The sequence below is a fragment of the Cryptotermes secundus genome, unplaced genomic scaffold, assembly GCF_002891405.2.
Source record: "Cryptotermes secundus unplaced genomic scaffold, Csec_1.0 scaffold684, whole genome shotgun sequence".
Classification (NCBI taxonomy): Eukaryota; Metazoa; Arthropoda; class Insecta; order Blattodea; family Kalotermitidae; genus Cryptotermes; species Cryptotermes secundus.
This window is the reverse complement of record NW_019734364.1, coordinates 69,440-94,332: the sequence shown is the minus strand read 5'-3', so window position 1 is coordinate 94,332 and position 24,893 is coordinate 69,440. Positions and strand designations below refer to the sequence as shown.

Below are 24,893 nucleotides of genomic sequence, written 5' to 3'. Positions count from 1 at the left end.
AGGGGGACCCAAAAATAACCGGAAACGACCTGTTGCGCGTGCATGCTTTGTAGTTACGAGTTGTGCTGCTAGGTGGTATTAGCTGGGGGTCTCCCGCGACTGTTAGTGAGCTGGCATCAGTCTGAGTTAAGTGGTTTGTCTGTGGTGCTCTGTTGTGTGCATTCCTGTTTCAACCCTTTGGCGATTAGTGAGATGGCCGACCAGAAGGAACAAAGAGTGTGCATGAAATTTTGATTTCTGTTAGGGAAAACTNTTGTTCCTTCTGGTCGGCCATCTCACTAATCGCCAAAGGGTTGAAACAGGAACGCACACAACAGAGCACCACAGACAAACCACTTAACTCAGACTGATGCCAGCTCACTAACAGTCGCGGGAGACCCCCAGCTAACACCACCTAGCAGCACAACTTGTAACTACAAAGCATGCGTGCGCAACAGGTCGTTTCCGGTTATTTTTGGGTCCCCCCTTGTATTATCTGTAATACACAAGTATTCATATTACTATCTTATGTTCTTATGTCATTCTTGTATGTTTTATACTGTTGTGTGTACTTACTCTGTTCAGGCTCCATGTGTGTGTGTCGCTGCTCATCTTTAATACGTTACTGTCTGGTGTGTTGTGTGCTGTGTTTTTATGTTGTTGAGTGTAGGAGAGTAAGGGGTAGTGGAGAATGGGGGATAACGTTAGTCTGTATAGATCTCATATATTGTTTGAAATATGGGATTATATGTTTCTATGGTGTGTCATTCATGTGTAGGCCTTTCTTACTTACTTTGTATATATGGTATTTCTCTAGTGTATTCACATGTCTACCCTTCTTTCCAATTGTTACAACTTCCATTACGTCTGTTATTGTTCTGTATGATGTCCCGTATTTAGTATGTGATTTGAGTATCAGGCATTGCTATTATTATTTCTAATATTATGTATGTGTTCCTTATATCTGGTGTTAAATGTTAGGCCTGTTTGTCCAATGTACTTCAGTGGGCAATCTGCACATTTCATCTGGTATATGCCACTTTTATTGTATTTATCCAATTGTGGTTTATGTTTGAGTATGTTTTCAGTTGTGTTCCGTGTGCGAAATGCTACTTTTATCCGTGTGTCTTTGAAAAGTTTCGTGATTTTCCATACTTCTTTTGTACTATGTGTAAATATGGCCCATTTTGTTTTTTTGGTGTTGTTCGTTGTCATGTGTGTTTGGTTTCTGTTTTCGTCTTGTCTGATTTGATCTGTTAATTACATTTGTGTCGTATCCGTTGTTATGTAGTATGTTTTTAATGGTGTTCTTCTCTATCTGTTTTTCTTTTTCTGTTATTGGGTATGTGTAGAGTCAGTTTATTAGATAATTAATACCTGACAATTTGTGCTCGAATGGATGGCACGAACTGTTAGGTATTATGATGTCTGTTTGTGTTGGTTTTCTATATATTGCAAATTGCAACCTATCTTCCTTACGATATATTGTTATATCTAGAACATTAATAGATTCTTGTTCTTTCTCAATGGGGAAGTTTATAGTTGGTTGCAATTCGTTAATTTCATTTGAGAGTATATTCTGTGTTTGTTATCGTTTCATCATATATTATTAATATGTCATCGACATATCTAAAGTAAGCCACTATTTGTTGTTTTACTAGAATGGGATATATTTGTATATGTTCCATATATTGTATATATGTTTCTGCTATTATTGCTGATGTTGGGGCTCCCATAGCTAGTCCATCTGTTTGTTTGTAGTATTCTTGGTTAATTTGGAAATAATTTTGTTCGAATACTGTTTTTAATTTATGCAATATTTCCTTGTGGCTTTCTGTATCTATTTCTTGGTCTTTTTCTAATATAGAGTTTATTATATTGTAACGTGTTTAGTTACTGAAGACGCCGTTCAGTTGTTAATTGGTTTATTTCACAACCTACAAGTCATAATTACACAGTGGTGACGTAACATGGGAAACGCCTCGCTTCCTTGTTGCCTAGTCACCGTGTTTGCCGATAGCCTAGCAACACTGTTGGGAGTTGTTTACAGCTACGTAGCAACTGCGGTGTCCTGTGTTACGTTACTGCTGTTTACTCGCTTTGCCTAGCAGCCGCTGTGCTTGGACTCGGCTCACTTCGGCTCTGCTCGGCACGTGACCGCCGGTGGGGAGGGAAGGGCGTCCTCCATAGCGCAACACGTCACACTATCTATGGTATTTGTTTCCGGTATGTTTGTGTATATGTTCTCTATGTCAAAGGAACATAGTCGCATATTGTCATTAAGTTTAATAGTATGTAAATCTGTCACTAAGTGGGAGGAGTTTTGGACATAGAATGTGTTTGGTAATTGTAGATGACTATGCAATACTTTTGCTAATTTTCTTGCTATTTCATAAGCTGGGGCGTTCTTCCAGTTTATTATTGGCCTAATGTGTGTGTTAGGTTTATGTAATTTTATTGTGGCGTGTAGTCTTGGGGCTGTAGGATTCATGTTTATGTATTTCCATTTATTACTTTGTATAATATTATTACACTGTTTGAGTGTTTGTTTTACTGCCCTTTGGTATTGTTGGGTTGGATTTTTATCAATTTCTGTAAATTGGTTATTGTGTATGGAGTTATTTATTTTCTGTTTATATTCTTCTTGTGTTAGTATTACTAGTGTTTTTCCTTTATCTGCTTTTGTTATAATGAGTTTATGCTCTTTAATTTTATTTTTTATATTCAATATTTGTTTCCATTCTCTTATCTTTGTTATCTTTCTTATTTTTATTCCTTTCATTATTATTCTTGTGTATATCTTTTAATTTCATCACAATTAGATGTCTAAAATCATTTTTTTCCTGTTATTTCTAGGTTACTTATTGCTGTTTTTGCTTCTAGGGCTAATGTTTCGATCCATTTTTCATTCTTATGATGTAGATTATATTTGAAACCTTTACTTAGTATTTGGGCTTTTTCATGTGTAAATTGTTTATTTGTTTGATTCTCTACTCTCGTGTATTGTATGTTGTTGCTTGTTATATCTATATTTTGGGTTTTCATCATATTGTTTATTTTTTTTGTTGTTTTTGATATGTTTTTCTCTATCTTGTTGTAACTTGAAGGAACATGGAAGTTGTAACAATGGGAAAGAACGGTTGACGTTTGAATACACTAGAGAAATACCATATATACAAAGTAAGTAAGAAAGGCCTACACATGAATGACACACACACATAGAAACATATAATCCCATATTTCAAACAATATATGAGATCTATACGGACTAACGGTATCCCCCACTCTCCACTACCCCTTACTCTCCTACACTCAACAACATAAAAACAGAGCACACAACACACCAGACAGTAACATATTAAAGATGAGCAGCAACACACACACACAGGGAGCCTGCACAGAGTAAGTACACACAACAGTATAAAACATATAAGAATGATGTAAGAACATAAGATAGTAATACGAATACTTGTGTATTACAGATAATACATGAACGGTGCTGAAAACAAGAAATAGCTGCTGCAGCAAATGTAGACACAGAGCAGTTTTCCCTGCGATTTAAAACTTTAAATTTTGAATTTTAAAAATTTTAAATTTTAAACTGGAATTCTAAAATCAAATTGATGAGCGTGTGTTGGTGAGATTTTAAACAAAACTGACAGGCGGATGTTTTAGATTTTGGACTGTGTGCAGTGTGATAGCTACGTAGTGAAAAATATACCTGATGATGGCCAGTTACGGTTGAAACATGTAGTGTAGATGAAGAAAAGACAAAGAACCACAACCAAACAAATTGTTGCATTCACGATGGCATTTGTATTATTAAATGTAGAAGTGTACAGTGCAACAGGATGCTTAAATATAATATAATACAGTATTTTCCACTTTGTATCCCATTTTTGAATGAATGTTTTCCTATATATATATGTATATGATACAGTCCACATTCTTGGACATTCGTATGGGACTCTTTATGATATGCAACCTGTTATGCTATCAGAAATGGGGCCATCTCCACAGAACTAATATCGACACCAATGTAGCACCATTTGTTTATTGTGCAAAGGTGTTCCACTGCATGTTTCGACCTTCAAGAGATCAGGCATACTTACGAGAATTCAGTCTTAGTTCTTTAATTGTATTTTAATATGGATGCATATTATTACGGTTTGTTTTATTTTTGGTAGAAAATGCTATCTTATTATTGAATATTTCTAATAAAAAATCGCGACCTCAGTCATCTATTGTGCTTCCCCTTTTTTAATTATTCCCTCAGCAACACCGCGCTTCGAATGAAGCGCAGGATTTTGGGTGCGGGGGAATCAAAATAGTCACTTGGTTCCATAAAGTATTGACCCAAGTGACGTAGTTTTAAATAAGCTAAAGCCTCACATTCACACAGGATGTGTGTGGCTGTTTCGTTTTCGGTCTGACACCTCTCACAAGTGGGACTATCACTTAGTCCCAGTTTGAACAGGTGTCCTTTGAGGTGACAGTGTCCTGTAAGTAGTCCTACCACCCATTGTAGCTGGTTCCTGATTAGCTTCAACAGATCCTTCGCTCTTTTAGTTGAAGGTCCTCGTATGAGTCCCTTTGCTTTCCTGAGTCCAGTTAAGGATCCCCAGTATCTCTTATGTTTTATGTTAGTCCAGTCCCTGATTGCCTGTTTGGCAACTCTTAGAGAGATGCCACAGGCTGGTTCAGGTCCTGTGGACGGAAGTTTAGCTTCAATTTTAGCTAATTGGTCTGCTGCTTCATTTCCAGCATACCCTCATGCCCTGGCACTCATATCAGTTGTACCCTGATATGTTTGGCCGGTTCCATGAGGGTTTGGTGGCAATCCCAGACCAATTTTGAATTGATCTGGTGTTTGTCAAGCACTTTAAGTGCAGCTTGGCTGTCAGATAGAATGTAGATGTTCCTATTTCTGTAGTTCCTATCTAAATTCTCCATAATACATGCTTTAATGGAATATACTTCTGCCTGGAATACTGCCGTGTACTGTCCAAGGCTGAAACTAAGTTTCCGCCTTATGCCATGGCAGTACACACCACTCCAGCATCCTTATTTGTCTTGGAACCATCTGTATACCACCTCTTCTATCGGGCCGAAACCCGTCTTCCCATTCACTCCTGTCAGGAAATCTCACTGTGAAGGGGTTTTCGTATGCATGTCTCAGTATCACTTTGTCAGACCCCATTTGTAATATGGGTTCTTTTTTAATGTCCTGAGTCATATATGCATGGCCGAAACCATCAGATCTAGGTTTCCATTGATCACTGCACTGGAGATGGTAAATTTGTACCCTGTCCTCTGCCTCCAACTGTAAATGCAGTGGGGGGAGTCCATGGAGTATCTCCAGTGCAGCTGTTGGAGATGTTCAAAATTCTCCTGTGATACCTAAGCAAGCAAACCTTTGCAATTTGAAAAGTTCTGTCTTGCTTGTCTTGAGTTTAACTCTGGGCCACCATACTGTGGCACCATAAGTAATTATGGGTCTCACAACCGCAGTATATATCCAATGTGTGGCTGCAGTCCCCAAGTTTTACCAAACATGCTTCTGCATGTCCAAAAAGCTGTATAGGCTTTGTTAATGACTTTGCCCAGCTGCTTTTTCCATGTCAGTCCCTTGTCTAATTTTAGACCAAGGTAACTGACATTGCTGGAGAGCTGGATTGTCTTATTGAAGAGAGTCTCTTCCTAGTAAACGGTATGATTACTGTCTTATTGGGATTGATGGAAAGACCTGTTCTTTCACACCATCGTTGGGCCATGTACAGAGCTGTTTGAAGACGCTCTGATACGGTCGAATGGAATTTTCCATCTATGAGGATTGCTATGTCATCAGCACATCATACTGTATAATACCCATCTTTATTAAGTCCCCACAGTTGATCGTCGACGACCAGACTCCACAGCAGAGGCGAAAGTATGCCCCCTGTGGACATCCCCTAGACATGGACACCCCCAGGGTTTTTCCTGATCATGTAGCAACTATGTTTCTGCTTTCCAGCATAGCATTGATCCATTGGCATATTGCAGGCTCTATGCCATGCCTTCCAGCGGCCTGTTTGATTATATCAAATGAGGTTCTATCAAAAGCTCCCTCTTTATCAAGGAATGCTCCTTGTGTTCAATTGCACTTTCTGTGCATGTTACCACATTGTGTAGTGCACTTTCGGTAGATTTACCTGTTTGGTAGGCATGTTGATTTCGGTGTGGAAGATATGTCCTCAATACCCCGTCCCTGATATGCCTATCCACTAGTGTCTCCGTCGTTTTCAACAAGAAAGACGACAAGCTGATAGGACGATAAGCCTTAGCCTCAGTATAATCAAGTGTCTCGGGCTTTGGAATGAACGTCACATTAGCTTCCCTCCAGGCTGTGGGAATGAAACCATATGCTGTGCAGGCTCTATATATGCGGCATAGGTGTGGAACTAAAAGTTCTGCCCCATGCTGCAAAAGTGCTGGTACAATTCCATCTGTTCCTGCTGATTTAAATGGTCTAAAATGTTCAGTGCCCATCTGAATTTTGATTGACTAATTATGACTTTGGCCAGGTTCCTGTCTACCCTGTTCGTCTTGCTTTGGCAAGTGTCCAGGTTTTGCTGACCCTATCCATCGTCCAAATTGTCAATCAATTTTGAATCAGGAAAGTGAACCCTGAAAATTCATTCAGTGTTTCCCTTCCTGTTTGAGTATACTGTCTGTTACTCGGCTTAATTGTGCTGACCTTGTTGGTCGCCTGTTTTGCCATGATTCTCGTGAGTCTGGCACCACCTGGTACATCATTGATCTCCTGGCAGTGTCTCCTCCATGAGGATCGCTTAGCTTTCCTTATTTCTTTGTTGTAACAGATAAGGGCTTCCTTGTAGGTGTCCCACTGTCCTGTTCTTTTAGCTGTATTGAACAGCCTTCTTGTTTTGATCCTAAGCCCACTCAGCTGTTTATTCCGCCAAGGCGTTGTCCTTGGTCCGCGAGTGGTCTTAGCCAGACAATTCTGATTAAAGGACGAGATAATAGCCCAATGCAACTGGTCAACGGACCGATCAGCATTGTTAATTGTGCGTATATTACGCGAGATGGTCTCTAGATTTACCTTTAGGTCGTCTTTGTAAGACACCCAATTGGTTCTCATAGGATTCCTATAAGTAGCTTGATCTACTTTAATATAAAGCATATATATATATATATATCTGTAATCTGATAGGGACGGCTCATCAGATACTAAGTTTCCTATGTTGTTTGTCCCTAGTGTCAAATCGATAACCTTCTTCCTATTGCAAACCACAAAAGTAGGTTCGTTACCGTGGCTTAGAATATTCAGGTTCGAACTCACCAGAAATTCCATAAGGCTCTCTCCCCTGGGTTAGTGCCGGTGCTCCCCCACAAGATGTGGTGCGCGTTGGCATCACACCCAATGATGAGTTGCTTCTTCCTGCTAATGCAGTAGTCTATGATGTCCCTCATTTCCTTAGTTGGTGGTGGTTCATCCGAGTCGCATGGAAGGTAGACTGAAGCAACAATCAGCTCCTTGCTGCCTTCTCTATATGGGTATGTTATCCTTACTGCTGTTGTATACCTAGAACAGAGCTCCAGCAAAGCCAAGGCATTAGCAAGATTCCTAATATAAACACAAGATCTTATATTATTACTGGGTACAACGGAGTAAACTGTTTCCCCTGTATTAGTTAAGCTCCTTATTTGGCCCTTGTATAACCAAGGTTCCTGAATAAGTGCTATGTCTGCCTTACCCTCAGCTAGATGTTGACACAGAGCTGCCGTGGCAGCTTTGCTGTGCTGTAGGTTGATTTGAAAAAATTTCATGATCTCAATTTCCATCTTATGTCCCTCTCCGTTCTTGGACTGGGCTCCGTGTGAAGGGGTCCCCTGATCCATTTTGCTTTGGTCGTCCGGGGGCTGGGTATCTCATCCCCTTCCTCCTCAGAGACCGAGTTAGAAGATACAGTGTCTGTCACGGGTTCTAGCTGGCGCTGAACTTTGGGATCATCCAGCACCTTAACATTCCCCTGTGAGGGTCCTGTAAATATTTTGTAACCGGTCCTCTGTATAATAGTATGGGAGTCCCGTTCTATGAATAAGATAAGTCTTTGGCCTTTTGATTCACATTGCTTGTCTAATACCCTCCAGTTCTCTGTATGAAGTCCCAGATTAAGGTCTGCAATCCATTTCAGCAGCTCTTCCTGGTTTTGGGCAATTTTGTCCCTAGTCTGGAGACAATCAAAATGAAGACAGCACACACACACATATCCAGCAGTACAACACACGCAGTCACAAGAGAAAGACACAACACAGAGCACAATACACACATGAATGTAGGAAGAGTGCTCCCATAGAGGAGGATTGGTGTGACTCGCATATTTGAGATACGATGTATGGATGAGGAATCCTGAAAGGTTTTAGTATTTAGAATTTATTGTTATACATGACGAATACACATTTTAGTCATTTTATGATGGAGATGTCATGGCATGCAGTGCAGTAGTTTGACGTGGATAGAGACACACCTGAAGATGGCACATTAGTGCCGAATCATGTAGTGTAAAAGTGAAGAGAAAGGTGAAATTGTGTTCACTGTAAGACGGCTAGCATAAATACACATCATGGACATGAATCAGTGCAACAGGACACTAAAATATAACACTGGAGAGCTACTGTAACAGGCTTGGGCAGGTTCCTGGCATCAGTAGCCTTCAGCCTGGTCCCTGATTTGAGCCTGTGGTTGTCATTGGCTCTGATGAGCCACTGACCAGACTGTTGGTCGGCACATATATAGATAAGTGCACCTTCCAACAGTCTGTAGGATTTCAGGTGTGGTAGTTCTTCCTTTGGAGTCCTACGTAATACCTCGCCCAGTGCTTCCAGAATGGAATGTTTGTCATCTTCGGTAAGCTTATCCTCAGGGTAAGTGTCCTTGAAGATATATTGGTGAGAGCCTCCTTGTAAGTCCCTGGTCCTTTAGAGTCCCTGGGCTTTTTCAGAGTTCTGGCTGTTTCTGTAGGTGTACTGCCCTCCGACCTTGGCCTCTTAAAGGTGCCGGTGGGGGTTTCTCCCTGCTTGGATGGGCTTGCATTTCTTGTAGTTACTATAGGATTCTGACGATGGTGTATAACACATAGAAATATTGGGTTTTCGAACTTTATCCATTGTCCTGGTTTTAAGATAACTATGAAAAACACGGCATTTCGGAAACTGGATCTGTTTCCGTCCTCAGGTGAGGGAAAACACCTATTCTGTTGGGTCCCTTAGAAATTACTGGGCGATTGTCCAATGATTGAGGCTAGCTCTTTCTAAGGGACCCAACAGAATAGGTGTTTGCCCTCACCTGAGGATGGAAACAGATCCAGTTTCCAAAATGTCGTGTTTTTCATAGTTATCTTAAAACCAGGACGATGGATAAAGTCCGTAAAACCAATATCTCTGTTTGCATTTCCTGGTTGCTGACTGCTCCCAGTTCCTGCTTTGTTTGTCTCAGCTTTTGCCTTTTTTAACTTCCGTCTAGCACATCCAGACAAAGCTTTCTTTGCCAGACAGGGTCCACCTACTCTGGAGCCTAGGTGTCCAAGTCTTTGCCCTGCTGCAGGTATGTTAGAGGTACTGGCTCCCTGAAGTGGTGTGTCAGTACTACCAACCCCCAGGAGAGTAGTTTTTAGTTTTGCCTCTGGCAAGTTTTGAATCACTGGTTCATCCTTGCCTTTGGCTGAAATTTCAACAGCAGGTTCGCCAGTTGCAACTGGGCTCCTTAATGGTTCACCAGAGCTTCCAGCTCCCTGCTGAAGCATTTCTTGTAGGGATCCCCTTGAATGGGGGTCCCTCTTCAGTTTAAGGTCCTTGCGACCGGTTTTTGGTTTGGTTCCTTTTTTCATTTTGGTCCCACGAGTAATGGGGATTTAAAAGGTCACCACCCTCAGAGCCCTGTATGGGTGGAAGGCATAAATACAATGGTGTGCTGCTTGGTGCCCCGAGGGGATCGTTCACGACACTGGTCAATAACCACCCCAGTGCCATACAGCCCTCGGCAAGATGCCTCATACCTTGGCTTAGGAGGTTGGCCCTTCGTAAATATAACTCTCACAAGCCTCCAGGAGCAAGAGTGCATGTTCGGGGGGAGAGGGGTATCGCAGATGATAAATGGGATTGCAATACTAGTTGTCATGAGGTTGCGACCAGAGCATCCTACATGAGATTATCACCCCTGGAGGTTGCTTCAGAGGTCCCCATTCCCACCCCTCCACATGGGTTGGTCAAAACCATTTTTAGAGTGTTGAGCCCTAAGGCTTGCAGCACCTTATCAGTACTCTAGGGAAACAACTCAAATAGCTGTAGCTACCCCCATAGGAGTGCTCTCCCACATTCGTCCTGGGTACATCGTAATGAAACCCAAGAGTCATTATGCCGCCGCGTGGGAGGCTCTGGTCAAATAGCCATCACCCCTTATGGAAACTTGGCCGCCAGCTCCGGAAGCTCATGCTAATGCAAACCCCCAAGACTGTCGTTGCCCAGCAGGACCACGAGGAGGTGTTCCAAAGCTGTCTCTCTCTCAGTGCATCCCTGGTCTATGATATGTCCCCACCAAAGACACAGCCGCCCTGCCATTCTCCATGTAAAACATCTGTGAAGGTGTATGGTACCTTTAGTTGGCAAGCTCACAGAAGAAAATACTTGAGCATTCAATGAGATTTCAGGTGTGGCAGTTTGGGTTCCAACTGTATGTTGAAAGTTTAATCTATTAGTAACTTTCTAATGGTAATTTAATCATATAATATCATTATCTGATAGTGCACACCCTCAGAGCTATTTTAGACAGCAAACACATTTCAGTATTATAATTTGTAGGCTTTGAGCCCAGATTAAACAGGTTGTCTCTGGCAGTAATGCTTTGACTTGTATTTGGTGATGGGGCTCCGGTTCAAATCTCAGCTGAGATGCTGACTTACCTGACTGAAGTTTTCACAGTTCATCCACAGAGATGCTGGGATATTACTTCTGATTAGACCACAACCTCTTCTTTCTACATTTTTTATTTCTCATTCTAACATTTCATGCTAAATATTCATGAGATAACTGGGAGCTTAGTTAAATAAATCATAAATAAATAAATGGAGATGGAAAGATAGTTCACTGACTTTGGTCTGCCAACATGTAGAGCATTTAAATGTAATATTATTGTTGAGCATTGCAAGGTTCAGTCATTAATATTTGTATAATTTATCAACTTGAGATACCACTGAATACATGCTTCATATAATACAGTGTGATTCTAAATTATTGTGGCATTTCCATGGCCTGTAAGTTTCAAACCGGAAATCACAAAATAAATAAACTGCTTACAGAATATGAAAGTGTAACTGCAGTATTGATTCTACAAATAATAAAATCATTTGATAACACTTTCATATTCCATAAGGAGTTTTATTTTGTTGTTTCCAGTTTCAAAATTATAGATTATACAAACCCTGACAATAATTGAAAATCATCGTCCATACCAATGTGAGTGGGAAATTACTTTCTTCCCAGACCTTATAATTTTAGGAAATATTGAGAGGTTGCCCTAGTTTGGAAGTATCGTCTCCCAGACACGTAGTTGAAAATTAACTGTGTAGATATACTTACTGTACAAGCTTCAGTTGTAAGACTGGGCTGAGTCCCCTTGGTACTGTGGTCTCAGATTGGCATAATGTACCAGCTCATTATGACATGAGTATGAGGCATTGGTAGAAGAGAGCAAGTAATTGCCTGAGCTGTGGTGTGGTCGTACTGCCTGGCTCTAATTTACAGCCATAACACCATACTTATATAACTGTTGCACAGAAAATGTGGAACTTCAAGAGAATAATCTTGAGTATGAAGTCAGGCTCTCAGCAGAACTGAGTTCCTTCTCACAGTCTTTGTAAAGACCTGTAGCATGATGGTATTTCATATGTGAAGAGTCAACCAGTGGTTTAAGAATTTCAGATACTCTTTTAAACAGATAAATATTTTGGCTATCTTTCGCTTCACTATGGCTCTTGCTTGTGAGATTCATTTTCGTTTCTTGTCATGCTGTTTGTTCGTCCTAAATATATTCAGACAAAGCTTAAAATACTGTAGATAAATATAATTAAAAGGAAGATTATCATGGCTTGCTAAGTATGTTGATTTTAACTTCAAAAGCAATTTGCAGTTTGCAAGTGACCAGGTTTAATTCCAGGACTCTGTAAGACAGTTTCAGAATGCCAGGTGACAAATTTATTGCTAGACAGAATTTCTTGCTTGTGACTGGCAAACACACTGTCATTGTGCTGCTTGATACCCAGTGATGATGTATTGTGCCAGTACCTTTATGAGATTTCATGCAATAAACTTGATCAGTCATTTATTTGGAAAAAAGAAATAGTTCTCATAATGTTTATAGTGTCGTATTTTATACTGGCTAGATTGCGGACTGTATTTTTGTGAACCACTGTGAGACTGAAATTGTAGAATTCTGATAAATGATACATGAAAAAATGTGAAAATTCTATATTGATTGTTTAATTATGTATTGCATATTTATTTAAGGATCAGATTGGAGTTCCAACGAGGAAGTATGGTATTTTCCTTACCATGCTGGAGCCAGCAGAGAGGAATTATCCAATGCATGTCACTGTCTTAGCTCAAGCAAAAGTGCAAGATCTCATCGGACTAATTTGTTGGAAACATACTTTAGAACATGGACAGCATAAACTCAAGTGGGTTATCAAGCACGTTTTAATTGTATTTACTTATATTGATTCTTCTGATGGTAAAGTAACTGGTATAAGCTAGCTAGTGTGTGCAGTCTTAGTGAGACATAAGACGTCAGGTAAATAAGTTTGGAGACTGATTTAAAAAAAATTATTTTATGAGCTGCAGATATTAGCAACTTAGAATTCTTCAAAGTAATCTCCTTGCAGTTCTTCATACAATGTTCGCAGTGCTTCGGCCATTGTCAGAACTTTCCTTGTCATTTTTTATGAATGGGGGGATTGCAGTTCATTTTATAACAGTTCAAAATACACTGGCTCCACCTTGAGGGTCCCAGAATATCATTGCCATTATCTTTCTGGCTGATGGCTGCGTACTGAAACTTTTGGCATGCCCTGATATTTGCTTTATGTATCCAAGTCTCATCATCAGTGATGATGTAATTAAACAATTGTCACCTTCATGGCACTGCTTCAGGAGATAAGAGCTGATGCCCGTACAGTTGTGCTTGTGCTCTTCCGTCATTTCCTTCAGAACCCGTGCTTAGTTGGTGCAGTGTTAGGTTAAATATTGGACTGCCAAGGTCCAGTTTCTGTCAGACAGCAGATTTTTCTTGTCTTCACAGCATCCATACTAGTTCTGGTGCCTACCCAACCGCCTATCCAACGGGTTCCAGGGGCTGTTTCCCCCAAGAGTAAAGCAACAGGAGCATGAAGCTGACCACTCACCTCCAACTAGTACTGAGATCAGGAATGGCGGAGCTATACCTCCACTTACCCATATGTCTTCATGGCATAGTGCTTAATTAATTAGGCATAGGGACAACTTTACTTTTTTACCTTTACCTTTGCCTGGTAGTGGTACTAGTTACGATAATCGGAGTGGCAATTACATTCCATAAATCAGGAAAAGTAAGTGATACATATGGTATTAACGTTTTTGTTTTCAATAAAGAACTCACCTTTACACCATAACCAGCTAAGTGCCAAGTCACAGAACTTTTTTTGGTGGCTAATTTTATGATGCTGTCAGTAGCTATACTATATAGTGTCGAGCGATGGTATGACTGATGAAATGGAAGGGATTTTGAAGTAAGTGACCAAAGCGAAGTTGAAATATCATCCTGGAATTTGCCATGAAGGGACTGAGGAAAACTCGTTAAAAGAACCTCGATGAGTTAGTTTCCCAGCCAAGATTCAAATGAGCAGCTACCAAGTCTAGAGTTTTGCTGCAATGCCACTCTGCTCAGTATCAGAAGTCCCCAACTTAAAGACTCAGGGTGTGATAATGCACTGCTTGGTTGCAACTGTTGCATGCCTCAGAAGGCAGTGACAGATGAGTATGAGGCAATGGTGAAATGATGACTTTGGAGAGAAACCAGCTTTTGTGCACCTTTGCCCACGATATATCTCATTGATGTCAGGATAGTGCAGTCGGTAGAGCAACTGGCTACAGGCTGGATGGCTGACGGGTTGGAATTCAAATACCAGTAGATGCAAGATTTTTCTCCTCTCCATATCCTCCAGACCGGTTCTGGGGAAAACCTACCCTCCTGCCCAGTGGATACCAGGGGCAGAGCAGCTGGGGTGTGATGCTGACCACTCACCTCCAACTAATGCTGAGGTCAAGAGAACAACTTTATGTGTGAATAAATTCAGAAGAGAAACAAATGCAGAGCATCTGTGGGAATGTTTTCAGTTTCACTATAAGGATGATAAGCAGTCTGTACTTTCCTTTTCAAACCAAGTATTAGGTTCCTGAAAACTCTGAAATATCTAAACTGTTGTTTTTATATGAAACACTAGTGTATATAATGTGAAACTGAGTACTGTGGTTTCTCTTGTCAGGGACAGTGTTAATCATTATGGACTGTATATTGCTGAAGACGATGGTGAAGTAGATTGGGACTTCCCATGCTTAGATCCCCGTGAAATAGTTGGGAAATTTGGATTTAATTATTTGGCCCTAGTGGAACGTCAGAAGAGAGAAGATGATTCAAAACCCACAGAACGGTAATGTTACATTTCATATTTTTGTTGGTGGAAAAGCCCTTGAAATTTAGTTAGAATCATTTTGCATAACATCAGCCTTCCTTTCCTTTGTAAATACCTTTGTTTGATTTCTTTCTGTCAACTACATGTATCCAGTGAATTAAGTTACATCTGTATTCATACATGGCACAGTTTCAACATACACAGGAGCTGCTATTTGTGTAAGTACATTGAAACTATTATGGCATAGTGAGATTGGAGTAACAAATGTACATAGTTATAAGCTGTCTACTACTCTGTGTCTACATGCAGTTTTCAGTTATTCTTGGTATTTAATTTTCATTTGTCATTAACAGATAGCAAAGCCTCTCTGTATTTGGTTAGTTTGTGACAGTTGTTTACTATTCATATATTGTTTCTATGTTTTCCCCTACTTTCCTGATTTTGAAAAAATAAATGTAGGGTTATGCAATCACCATGCTCTCTGTGTGTCTGTGAATTCCCCCTATGAAGTTCTGAATGCCTGAACCATTCTTTATGAAACTTGGCACGTGCATCACAGTATCTGATCCCATCTCAACAGCATACTTCATAAGTCCATCCCATAAGTCTGTGTGTCTGTATGTGTATCCCCTTATTGTTGCAAGGCGGTGGCTTGGTAAACGTGTTACTTTGGTAATGAAGACATGCAACAGTTGAAGAATTTTTGGATGTGTGTCTGTGTATTACCCTGTCGTTGCTAGGTAACAACTCAGTAAAGATGTTTCTGCGGCAATGAAGCATTGTAGGAAGCTTAATTTTTTATGCGGTCCATGTCATGTAAGAGGCAAGTAGGCAATTAGTTTTACCCAGAACTTCTTGTCATTCTTTGATGACTGCTGTGAAGTACCTCAAAGAAAAATATCAAAGTTGTATTAGATAATAATTCTTTAAGTGTGTTAATATTTTATGCAATAAAAGCATAATTATTCTGCATGGTATGGTGAGCCTGCTGCAGGAATTGGTTGCAGGTAGTATTAATTATACTGCTGACAATATCCCATCTGTTGTAGCTGTTGTCATTTTCATGTGAAGTGCTTGTTTAGAAGAGCTACTTAAAACCTGTGGGGGTGCACAGCATAGTTGGTTGAGGCATTATGCTACAAAGCAGAAAGTTGTGTGTTTGATTCGTGATGAAGTTAACGGATTTTTCAGTTGACCTAATCCTTCCAGCTGCACTATTGCCCTGGGGTCAACTCAGCCTCTAACAGAAATGAGTACCAGGAGTCTTCCTGGGAATAAAGGGCGGCTAGCATGTAAGACTGACAACCTCATTGCCATCTTTGAGGCAGTTGTCTAGAAAATGTGGGAGTCTTGACTTGTCACAACCTGTGGGACTCCACAGCCTATTACAGGGATATCTTTACATTTCTTACCTTAGTTAAAACCTGTATTTTGTATTTTTTCAATATTGGACTTTATGGTATGGTTGTTAAACAAGATTGGATTGTGAAGGGTCCTGTCTTTTGGGACTTAACTCTGTATAGTCCATTGAAAGTCAATCGACATTTAAGAGGAACATATCGCCTCCATCTTCAGGATCAAAGAATAAGCCAAGCAAGAAACAGCTTGAAAGCAGGTCACAGGTAGAGCTCACTTTCACACTGGTTTCGTATCCACCTTATTCTTCAGCCCTGAAGACGGAAATGATATGTTCTTTGGAAACGTCCTGTGATTTTCAATCCAGTACACGCCGTCATATCTCAGAAGATAGTACTGTTTGTAACCACTGCTATGATAGCTTCAAATCGTACAAAGATTGGATTGTGATTATGTGGAGCCCCTAGTAAATATTAAATTCTGTAATAGACTGTTTCAGAAATTACATATTACTTGCTCATGTTTTCCATTTTTTCCCCAGGGAGGAGAGTCAGGTAATACTTTCACAGGAGCCCTGGCTGAAACCAAAGTGTAAGTTTAACATATTCAGGCTTCTGATTTTGTTAGTGTTGTTGCATTTATTGTATAAAATATAACTGTTGATACATATACTTAATAGATTACTTGTCTGAATCGGTTTTCTATCGAGTATTTTAAATACTGCTGAATTCCTTACAATACAGAGTGGGGTGCAGAAAGTTCCTTTTTTTTTGAAGGCGAATAAAAGAAAAATTATTGCTGATAGACAAAATTTTTGTTTAACTAATGAAAGAAGATACTGTCGCGTATCGGGCGTATATCGCGACAAATAACTTCACGATGTATTTGGTATAGCGAATTTTATTTCCCACTCGCTCTTACAATCACCCAAATTACAGATTTACGATTACTGCTATCTGCAGTATCACAATTAGTACACTCCAAATGCCACAATACAACAGACTGGCTGACTTTACGTCTTGACTCGGCGACTGTTACTTTATAACTCAGTACAACTCTGCGGTAGCCACGCTAGAACTGACTGTGAATAGCCTTCGCTGCTCCCTATGTAGCCTCGATCGGACAATACGGGAAAACGGCCACGTAATAGGCACCCTTGTTGCTAGCCACGCTGTGTTGCTATGTAACGCTAGCGGAGGTAACCGTTGTTACTATCGTAACGTCGCCGCTGTTGATTCGCGTTGCCTAGCGACCGCGATATCCCTCGGTGACGTCACCGCGGAGGGGAGTGGCGGGGCGGGAACTCGCCTATTACCGTAGTAACGCGAGCGTTACGTTATCGCCACGTACCGCTGGGGGGAGGTAGGGGTCAACATGTCACACTGCTCCCTCCTTAAGGCTGTTCGTCCCGAATAGCCTAACGGTGCATCCCCGTTCCTTTTCCTCGGTGGCTGTTCTTGCAGCATCTCCTGTTGTTGCGGCTACTCTTCTTGCAGCGACTATTCTTCGTCCGGTACATCCGCTCCCCTCTTAAGACAAAGCTCGTCTCGAGCGGTTTCCTTTCAGCTCGCCAGAAGATCCAGTCGTGTCCCATTCATCCATCACTTTCATTCTATGGCACATTCACTCTCAATGGGGAGGCCGGTTCTTCTATATTACCGGCTCCTCTTCTGTGCCCTGCTCCTTTTTTCGTTTTGGAGGGGGTCGACCCCTCCATAAGGTCCACTTCCTTATCCTCCGTAACCCGTTGGCAGTACCGACTACTTGTGTCGCGAACCTTCCACTGAAGATCACGTTGCCGGTCTTCTCCCTCAGGCGTAGTAGTTCCTCCACGTCCTGTTTCCTTATGCCCTTGCTGCATTTCCGTTGTGGCTGACGCCGCCTCCCGGACGTCTGTCCTGTCACGGTTCCAGTCCTTCCTTTCCCGGCTTCTTGCCCAGCATTGACCCTCGTTGAGCGTCTCCTTACGGGATCTCCCTTGCGCCGTGTCGCACCTGCACGACTAGTCACATTGCTGTCGGCAGCCAATTCGTGCCATGGGCCACAATTTCCTTGGGTCGTAGATTTCTTGAAGATATGGCGTTTGCGCCATGCCACTGTTGCGCGGCGGGACACCTTCCTGTGGACGACGGCCAACTTCATCTGGGGTCCACGACTTCCCCGCGTCGGATTCTTCATGTTTCGTCGATGTCGGTCCCTGCGCCTTTTCTTCTTCGGTTCTCCGACCGGCATTACTTCGGCGTCTTGTACGGGTACCTCTTGTAATTCTGCCACCTCAGGTTTCCTGTTCGCTGAGGCCAGATCTTCTTCTTCTTGACGTGCCTCCATTACTAGGCAGGCCATCGTCGCTCCGACCGGTATCACTATGGGGACCTCTTCTTGTTGTGCCGTCGCAGGTTTCGTGTCCACTGGGGCCGGCTTTTCTTCTTCTTGCCCGGTTTTCGAGTAAGCGTCTAATTTTGTCAGCAGGACTTCGGTTTGTTTCTGGTTGACGTCTAATTTTACTTGGTTTGCCCTAATCTCTTTAAGCATTTCTTCTTTCTCTTTCTTCCTCTCTTCCTTCTCTTGTCTTCTGTTTTCCTCCATTTTGTCTTCCATCCGCAATCGGTCGGCATCTGCTTTTAATTGGTTTGCCCTCATTTCCTTGAGAAGCATTTCCATCATTTGCTGCGTCTCCATTTTGTAGCAGTAGAACACTCGATGCACAATAATTCAATTATTTGTCTAGGCGTGTTTAAGTTCGTAAAAATTCTGACACCAAATTATCACGTGTTTTGAGTACGAATCTCGTTGGTCACGTGTTGAAGTTCAAATCCCACTTCTGACACCAGTTGTCGCGTATCGGGCGTATATCGCGACAAATAACTTCTCGATGTATTCGATGTAGCGAATTTTATTTCACATTCGCACTTACAATCACCCAAATTACAGATTTACGATTACTGCTATCTGCAGTATCACAATTAGTACACTCCAAATGCCACAATACAACTGACTGGCTGACTTTACGTCTTGACTCGGCGACTGTTACTTTATAACTCTGCGGTAGCCACACTAGAACTGACTGTGAATAGCCTTCGCTGCTCCCTATGTAGCCTCGATCGGACAATACGGGAAAACGGCCACGTAATAGGCACCCTTGTTGCTAGCCACGCTGTGTTGCTATGTAACGCTAGCGGAGGTCACCGTTGTTACTATCGTAACGTCGCCGCTGTTGATTCGCGTTGCCTAGCGACCGCGATATCCCTCGGTGACGTCGCCGCGGAGGGGAGTGGCGGGGCGGGAACTCGCCTATTACCGTAGTAACGCGAGCGTTACGTTATCGCCACGTACCGCTGGGGGGAGGTAGGGGTCAACATGTCACAATACTTTAAAGTTTTAAATCATTTAGTTTTAAACAAAATATCTTGAAGCTGGTGGCCACTGTTCTCTATGCATTGATGCAACCGTTTTCTGAAGTTCCCCTCTGCACGTTCCAACGTGTGCACCGGAATTTTGGCTACTTCCTGCCGAATAACATTCTTCAGCTGAAGCAGGTTTGTGGGGCGATGTTTAAAAACCTCTACCTTGAGGTATCCCCATAAAAAAAAATCACAGGGCGTTAGGTCAGGTGAGTGCGTTGCCCACAGGACGTCACCTCGAAGTGAGATGAGCTGTCTGGGGAACTTTGACCACAAAACTGTCATTGAAGCTTGGGTTGTGTGGGCCGTGGCACCATCCTGTTGGAACCAGACATTTCCTAGATGCATTTCTTCAAGAGCTGGTTCGAAAAAGTTTTTAATCATGTCCACATACCGCTGTGAATTGACAGTAACTGCATGATTGCCTTCTTCAAAAAAATAAGGGACAATAACTCCAACTATCGACAGTGCACACCATACTGTCACCTTATCACTGTGAAGTGGCCTCTCATGGAGCTCTCTGGGATTGTTACCACTCCAATAGCGTATATTCTGCTTGTTGAAATATCCGGATAGGTGAAAATGTGCCTTATCACGAAAGAAAACAAATGCATCAGGGGTAAAGCTTCCAATAACGTTTTACACGCTGTTATTCACTTCTGGAAATCATGTGGTGACAATTCTTGCACAACAGTCATCTTATAGGGATGGAAATGAAGATGTTCGACAGCAAATGCACGCTGCTCACTCGTCCACCTCATGTTTCCTACTGAGGGGTATTAGACAGAAACTTCCGCGACTGCTACGTTTGCCGAGCCTATCCCCACTTTTCTGCGACCTCCCCTCCCTTCACAATGCAACTTCACACAAAGGAAGTTTCTGCGTCCCACCCTATATATAGAGATAGCATGAAGATTAGTTTTCTTGTCTGTGAAAGTCTGGCAGAAAAGTATGTAAGTTTAGGAGGAATGTGTTGCTTCTATGTAAGGATGGATGCAGCAAAGCCTGCCTAGATGTTTGGAGCCTTTTACTGGACTGCATATCCCAGTAGACAGTGATCTTTATACATGGTGTGTTCCAAAAGTATCGAGCCTTTTTTTTCCTGCGTAAACCAGTGAAGCGCGGGAGGCTCCATACGGTGGAGATGTGGAGGGGACAGTCATGTGCAGTAGTGAATTTTTTCCCGCCCGCAGAAAGCGTCAGTCGCTGGCAGTCAGCCTATGAGTGAGGACGTGTAGTGAGCGCTTGTCAGATTCCAGTAAGGTGTAAAATGACGGAACAACATGAGCAGCGATATTGCATCAAATTTTGCCAAAAGCTTGGCGATACCCAAGTGGAAACCATTCGCAAGATTCAACAGGCTTTCGGGGACGATGCCATGAGCAACTCATGGATAAAGGAGTGGTACAACTGCTTCAAAGATGACCGCAAATCAGTGGACAGTGAACCGCATTCAGGCAGACCCTCAACAAGTGGAAATGAGAATGTCATTGAGCAAGTGCAGACTTTGGTCATGGAGGACCGTCGTATCACAGTCCGAGAACTTCTGAACGAGATAGGCGTAAGCATTGGATCGGTACATTCAATTTTGACTGAGGATTTGGGCATGAGGAGAGTGTCCATGAAATTCGTACCGAAACTGCGCATCTGATTCAGACTTTCATTGCCAAACACAACATCCCTGTGGTTCATCAGGCTCCCTACTCCCCCGACATGGCTCCGTGTGACTTTTGGCTATTTCCCAAGCTGAAAATGCCGCTGAAAGGAACCCGATTTGAGTCAAGAGAAGACATCATGCGGAATGCGATGGCCCGGCTGATCACCATTCCAAGAGACGCGTTCCAGAAGTGTTTCCAACAATGGCGGAAGCACTGGGAGAAGCGTGTGCATTATCAAGGAGACTACTTTGAAGGGGATTAGGGTTTTGTACCTCCAAATCAATAAATGTATTTCTGCCGACCAAAGGTTCGATACTTTTTGAACACACTACGCAACTAATAATACAAATTCCACCATCAACACAACTATAATTTATTAACTTTTGTTCCATGACATGTTTCCACCCTTAAAGGGCCATCCTTAGGTGTTGTAATTTACACATTTTCATTATTGAATTGTAGAGCTTTACAAATCAATAATGAAAATGTGTAAATCCAACATAGTGGAACATAAGTTAATAAATTATTGTTGTGTTGCCGGTGGAATTTGTATCATTAGTTATACTCACGCAACAGGATGCAAACATTAAAAATAGTGATCTTTATATTCGATAATATCTACCCACACAAGCTGTTTAACAACATAAATAATCTAGCAGCATGGAGCATAAATAAGAACACTGACATCATATACAAACTGTACAAATAACACACGTAATACCCATGCCATAAATGGAATGCAGTGTGACTAAATTCAACGAGAAATACTCTCAAGCAAACCATCTTTTAAATGAATGGATGATGACAACAATGGAAATAACATTAAGGTGTTATTTAATTTTAATTCTGAGCTTAATTTATTTTAATTAGGAAATATCGTGTTTACATGCAATGTATAACTTTGGCATATGTTGCAACAGTTTTTGCAAGCTAGACAACACTTGGTGATGACTGTATATGGCCAAAACATATAATGAGGAAGAAGGGTGACTAGATAGTAAGTTGCATTTAAGATGGAAATATATGTGCACAAAATTTATATTTGCCATTTTGAGGACCTCAGTTCTCTCAAAGAGGCAGCATCTTTCTTAATTTTCTTTCTTATTGGCTGAGCTCTGTCATAGAACTTCTGTTTGTCTTTCTGTCCATCTGTCTCTCTGTCCCTCCCTCCATCTGTCTGTCTGTCTGTCTGTCTTTCTTTCTTTCTATCCATCTATATATATTGTGACATGTTGCACAATGGAGGACCCCTACCTCCCCAGCGGCACGTGGCGGTAACGTAGCGCTCTCGTTACTATGATAATAGGCGAGTTATCACCCCGCCACTCTCTCCGCAGTGACGTGCCGAGCGGAGCCGAAGTTAGCCGAGTTCCCACAACCTGGTAGCTGTGCAACGCGAGTCAACAGCGGTGACGTCACCAAGGGATATCGCGGTTGCTAGGCAGGAGTCAACAACTCCGAACAGCGTTGCTAGGCTATACGCCAAGTCACAGTAGTGACGTGGCGGGCGACCCTAGCAAAAGCGAACGGAATAAAAGCCGGCTGAGCAGCAAGCGAGAGTCGGTGTGTTATCAACGAGTTCTCAGTTCGCAAGTTACAAGCTACAGACGCGTGTGCGAGAATCAGTGATAGTTCGTGATAACCAGTTATATTTGGAGCGTGTAATTCAGGGAGACTTGTATAGCTCCCGCGCTGTTAATACGTGAAGACTCTGGAAGATAGTGTTAAGAGATTTTGTTGTAGGATTTGTAAAGTGTGGAAACCCGTAACATTGTGATAATTAATTGTAGCCGTTATTTGTAGGTTGTTGAATAAACCAATTAACAATCTTTACGGCGTATTCAGTAACGCAACACGTTACATTGGTGTCAGAAGTGGTTACGAACTTACACACGTGACAAATAATTGAATTATTGTGCATCGAGTGGTTTACTGCTACAACATGGACATGGAAAAAGTGATGGAACATCTGTTGTTCGCCCAGGAGCAAATGGCGGCCAGACAGAAAGCCGATAGCGAGGAAGAGAGGAGGAAAGAGAAGGAAGAGATGGAGGAATGTAGGAAGAAAGAGAAGGAAGAGATGGAGGAATGTAGGAGGAAAGAGAAGGAGGAGATGGAGGAATGTAGGAGGAAAGAGAAGGAAGAGATGGAGGAAAGTAGGAGGAAAGAGAAGGAACAAAGGAAGGCGGAGAAGGAAGAAATGCTGAAAGAGATTAGGGCAAACCAAGTAAAAGCAGATGCCGACCAAGTGCGAATGGAGACCACTTTCCTAGCGAAATTAGACTCCAATCAAGAAAAAGCAAATATCATGCTGGCAAAATTATATGCCGATAGGAAAACTGATAAAGACGATATGCTGAAAGAGATGAAGGCCATGCAAGAAAATAGGAAGACAGACGAAGATTTACTATCCAAATTAGACGCCAATCAGGAAAAGGCGGCGGCCGATAGGAAGGCCGACAAGGAAGAATTGAAGGCCTCAATGCAATCTATGCGAACAGAATTGGATGATAAAATCCAACATAGAGTTGGAAACATTTTGGTGATCGTTGAACACGACAAACAGACTCTCCAGTCAGAAATAACTGAGCGGATTGAAGGATCCCTCTGCGCGTGGACAGATAAACTCCAGGAAAACCCGACGAAAAACTTCAACAAAACCTGCGCAGCAATTGACGAGACCAAACGCGAGTTCCAGGCCCGGTTGGACATAGTGCAAATGAAGGCAGAATGGGGAAATACGTCAACGATCGTCGCGAGCACAGCTCAGCCACCGACATTCAACGGGAATTCAACATGGAGCGTGTTACGGCGACAATTCGAGACCATGGCAGAACACAACCAATGGTCGGACCGGGAAAAATCAACGTACCTCATCACCGCTCTGAAGGGTCGGGCGGCAGAAGTGCTACCCGGCATTCCGACAAATACAACTTATGAGGAAACACTTCAGGCACTAGAAGACCGTTTTGGGGACCAACACTTTGCAGCTGCTTACCACTGCCAGTTAAGAACAAGGATGCAGAAACTTGCAGAATCCCTGCAAGATTTTGCCACTGCCATTGAACTGCTCGCCCTTCGTGCCTACCCCAATCTACCTGCAAACCACATTGGAAGAGAGGCAGGAAAAGCATTCGTATACGGCATACGAGATTCCGATATTAAGATCCAGCTGCTGCTGGGAGGGGAGAAGACGGTAAACGAGGCTCTCCAAGAAGCGTTAGAGCTGCAGGCAGTACTGGTAGCAGCCAGGCCTCACGGAGATAGCACCAGGTTCCGATCGTCCCCCACCCAACGAGGAGATGACAATAGACAGCACCAGGACCGAAAAGAAGGACCTCCAAGAAACAAACAGGAATCACCAGGGAAATCAGAATGGCGAACCAGAAACAACAGGGAAACAAGCTGGAGAAAGGACCAACCGTCGGGAAATGAGCGACGGCCGGTGGAGATCGGTGAACGCCGGCATATGCGTTAAGGCCCCCACACTACGCACTCACTGACATGACGGAGAAAGCCAACACCAGTCTGGTCACCCAGGGATGGGTCGGTGATAAGCCATGCCAGGTGACAGTGGACACTGGAGCATACGTCACGGTAGTGAGACCGGATATCGCCGCCGGATGGCCTGAAAGACAGCCAAACCCAGATTTCACGCTGCAGACCGTGTCTGGAGGATCCCTACCCATCCTGAAAGAAGTTCTGTTGACCCTTACCCTGGGGCGCCAACCTATTACAATGTGGGTTTTCGTCGCGAATATCACCGATGAGCTCAT

The 24,893-nt window shown here is 42.4% G+C and overlaps 1 protein-coding gene across 2 annotated transcripts in view; it reads left to right on the top strand.

Annotated features, from left to right (window-relative positions):
* LOC111868886 (target of rapamycin complex 2 subunit MAPKAP1) overlaps window positions 1-24,893 on the top strand; it is a 55,596-nt gene that overhangs the window by 9,092 nt on the left and 21,611 nt on the right. For both annotated transcript variants that reach the window (XM_023859952.2, XM_023859951.2), the window contains exons 5-7: window positions 12,544-12,713; window positions 14,556-14,720; window positions 16,600-16,649. In XM_023859952.2, the coding sequence (XP_023715720.1) occupies window positions 12,544-12,713; window positions 14,556-14,720; window positions 16,600-16,649 (385 nt within the window). The remainder of the gene's footprint in view (window positions 1-12,543; window positions 12,714-14,555; window positions 14,721-16,599; window positions 16,650-24,893) is intronic.